The sequence below is a fragment of the Pollachius pollachius genome, assembly GCF_949987615.1.
Source record: "Pollachius pollachius genome assembly, chromosome: 2".
NCBI lineage: Eukaryota > Metazoa > Chordata > Actinopteri > Gadiformes > Gadidae > Pollachius > Pollachius pollachius.
The window spans coordinates 20,450,642-20,454,169 of NC_136935.1; the positions used below are offsets into that span (position 1 = coordinate 20,450,642).

At 37.2% G+C, this 3,528-nt stretch overlaps 1 protein-coding gene across 1 annotated transcript in view; it reads right to left on the reverse strand.

Moving 5' to 3' along the window:
* Positions 1-1,268: 1,268 nt before the first annotated feature.
* six3a (SIX homeobox 3a) overlaps positions 1,269-3,528 on the reverse strand; it is a gene marked incomplete at both ends in the record, with an annotated part of 2,806 nt that continues 546 nt past the window's right edge. The window contains 2 exons of the mRNA XM_079730691.1: positions 1,269-1,461; positions 3,383-3,528. The exon at positions 3,383-3,528 is cut by the window's right edge and continues 546 nt beyond it. Coding sequence (XP_079586817.1) covers positions 1,269-1,461; positions 3,383-3,528 — 339 coding nt within the window. The remainder of the gene's footprint in view (positions 1,462-3,382) is intronic.

The window sequence follows — 3,528 nt, forward strand, 5'->3', positions numbered from 1 at the left end:
TATTCACTAGCGACCGTAAACAAAAGAGGGAACAGCACTCACATGTGTAAGTGCAACATGACGTTGACGTTTGCCATCATATGTGTCTGCTCGGCACCGAGTCATTTAGGAATAGGCCCGACTACATCAAGAACCCACAAAGAACGGACGAGCTTCATAAACCCCTGGAAGGGCTTGTTTACAGAATCCAGTGATGCCGAAAACCCAACATACGATCCACATAATAATAAAACTAATAATAATAGTAATCCCGTAGCACCCGCTAAAAGATAGACTTGATGCAATGGAGCATATAAATGTGTATATTTGATTTAGAAATGTATACAACATAATCACGCAGGCAGGAAACAGAGAACATATGAAGGTCAATCAGCTTTAGGCCTGGAGGAAAGAATGGAACGCCATGTGCATCAGTTTCATTTACTATTTCATATTTTATATTAAACCTCTTTTGCATAAAATGTAACTTGTAAAATGTGCCGTTATTACTTCCAAACGAAGTGTAAAACAATCAAACCAACAAAAACGCCTAAAGCACTTGGTTGTACGTTTTGACAAATATTTTATGTAGGAACACCAAGTCAAGAAAAGTGAGGAAGGGATAGAAAAGAGAATGAGACGGGGAGCATTAATTATGTACAAGCATATTTCTACACCTATTTTACAGACTGGGGTTTGATCGCGATATTTGAGATAGGCTATACATAATTCAATATAAAATTTGAAATAAAAATAAAAATCTTATACAGTCATAAACGGATCTGTTCCACAATTGTTTTATACCATGTAGCCGAACCTCCCCCACACAGGCTGGGACTGAAGTGTATTAAAATAAAGGTGCTTACGACTTAAATGATTGTCTGATGAAAAAAAAAGAGACAATTCTCACACCTCGTCTGTAAGGCGCCTCACCATCACCACCAGTTTGACAAACCGGGCATGGTGAAGGCTGGAGATCTGCGGTTATTCCTTCTCAACGATGCTCTTCTTTGTGAACCATGAATTTGAATAATTTGCCCTGGAAAAAAATCAAATAATAATAAAGACATATCATGCAAGTAAGCTAGTAGTGGTGGTGGTGTGGGGATGAGAGGGGCAGGTGGGGTCCTTGAAAGCGCTTTAAAAAAAACACGTGCTTCTATCTCTTTTTTTAATTATTCATATGAATCCGTCCTTTTTTCATCCGCAATATATCATTAGTCTTTTTTTCTCAGGTCCATTTCCCTGCAAAATATTTCTCTTTTTGTTTTTGTTCTTTTTTTTCCGTATCATACATCGCACTCCGAGTCACTGGACGTGACGGACAGAATGGACGTGCCAGTGTCCACTCGTTCTGTCATGCTGGAAACGCTGGTGGTAGGACTGGCCGCCGTCGAGGGCGACTCGGCGGAGCTGCGGGGAGTGAGGCCGGACTCTGAAAGGGACCGCATACCGTTCGGTCCTATTGCTTGGTGTTGGAGCCTAAAGAGAAGAAAAGCGATGAAGAGAGGAAAATACATGGCAATTAGACCTGAGAATGTCCCCTCTGCAAAATAGGGTTCAGGACCGCCTTTCTTTCTCTTGCCGGCACCAGCCATGCATGCTTTTATCAAATAGCCAGCAGACAAGACCAGCTTTCAAGGAACAAAACCCGGCGCTATTTAGACTACCAAATGTGGAACAAATGTGACGTTTTGTCAAAAGTAATAATCGCGTGAATAGTGACCGGTTAGAATTTAAGCTCTTTGTCATATCAGTGTCATTTAATCTTTCACATATTTCAAAAAAGCTAAAATTGGAACTAAATATATAATGGTGCAAATATGTGACAGCATAGCATTTTATAAAGCTATATTTCTGACTGATAATGTATAATGTAAAGTGAAGCTGTGCACGAGTGAGTGACGTCAGGATCGAGGTTACTCCAATCATCCTAAATGTTTATCTGCAATCCACTCACGATAATAACTCCCATCACAGCGAGATAATGGCGCTCTAGAAATATATCTCTTCATTTAGCAAAAAGATTAGAATACAATTCATATGGCTAAGTATTATGAGCTAAGGCTTCTAATCAATTATATCATGTCAGACCGATGATACTGCTAGCCTATCTGATAGTAGTAGCCTGTAGTCTACATGTTATATTATGGCTTGCAAATAAACGTATTTAATTCCTATTGCAATTTCAGATAATATTTGTTTAGTAAGATCTTCTAGTGTTGCACGTGACAATAATTCGGCTAAAACATTCGGCCTAATATTATGTTATTATCCTCACGTCCAGGAGAGCGAACACGGCTTTGCCAACAAGATCAATAAAATAGTAAGCAGAAAATATTTAGACAGACAAGTCTGATATCTTGACGTTTGGTAGTGGTTATGAAGTTGAATATAGGTCTACTCAAAAAATAAAAATTGTCTTTCCATTTTTTTCTTTTTCACAGTATTAACTTTATCTAAATGTGGATATACTGTGAAGGCCCATTAGCAGCTCAGTGTTTATAGGCCTCAGAGCACATTTTGAGACAATTATTAATCTCAGCTGATAATTACGTGTAAACACGTAGTTTTCTGTTTAATTCACGTTGGTTTTCAGAATAATGTAAGCCCTACCATCACTTGTTAGGCCTACGGATGAGATTACATGGTTTTGAAAATAAGCCCATACTCGTCTCACTTGCTAGTTTGTGCTTAAATTTATTTTAATTATTACATTTAAGATTGATCTTTATGTATTTTGGATCACACGTGTTTTCCACATTGCAACACTAAGCCTAATACATAGGTCACATTGCCAAGATTTGTTGATTCAATAAGAAAATCTTAATTATGAAGACCATCAATTTGAATCTTTTTACGTCAAACCGAAAATCGTTTAGTCAGGATAATTGTTCTTAGGTCCATTCATGACTTCTTCAAAACAAAAATGTCGCCGAAGCTTTTTGTTCCCCAACCACCCACAAACAGTTAGTAGTGTTGCTATCTCTCAACTTAACATCATCACGCTTAACTCCCATGTGTTAAGAAACACACACACACACACACACACACACACATATATATATATATATATACATATATATATATATATACATATATACACATATATATACATATATATATATATATATATACATATAGACATACATATTCATATATATACTTTTTTTATATATATATATATATATATATATATATATATATATATATATATATATATATGTACACATATATGCCTACACAAATATCTAGATGTTCGATACACTCCAGCATACGTATCTATTAGACAACAATGTAACAATGATATATATATTTGTCATAGAAACATATTGTATGTCGCTTTGGATAAAAGTGTCAGCTAAATGCCCTAAATGTAAATGTAGTAAACAGCAGCACCAACCTGTTTTTGGCCGCCGCGGCTCTGTCTCTTTGACGTCGGTTCTTAAACCAGTTCCCGACCTGTGTCGGAGTGAGTCCAGTGGCTTGCGCCAGTTCCCTTTTCTTGCTGGGGTTCGGATAGGGGTCCTGAAGGTACCACTCCCTGAG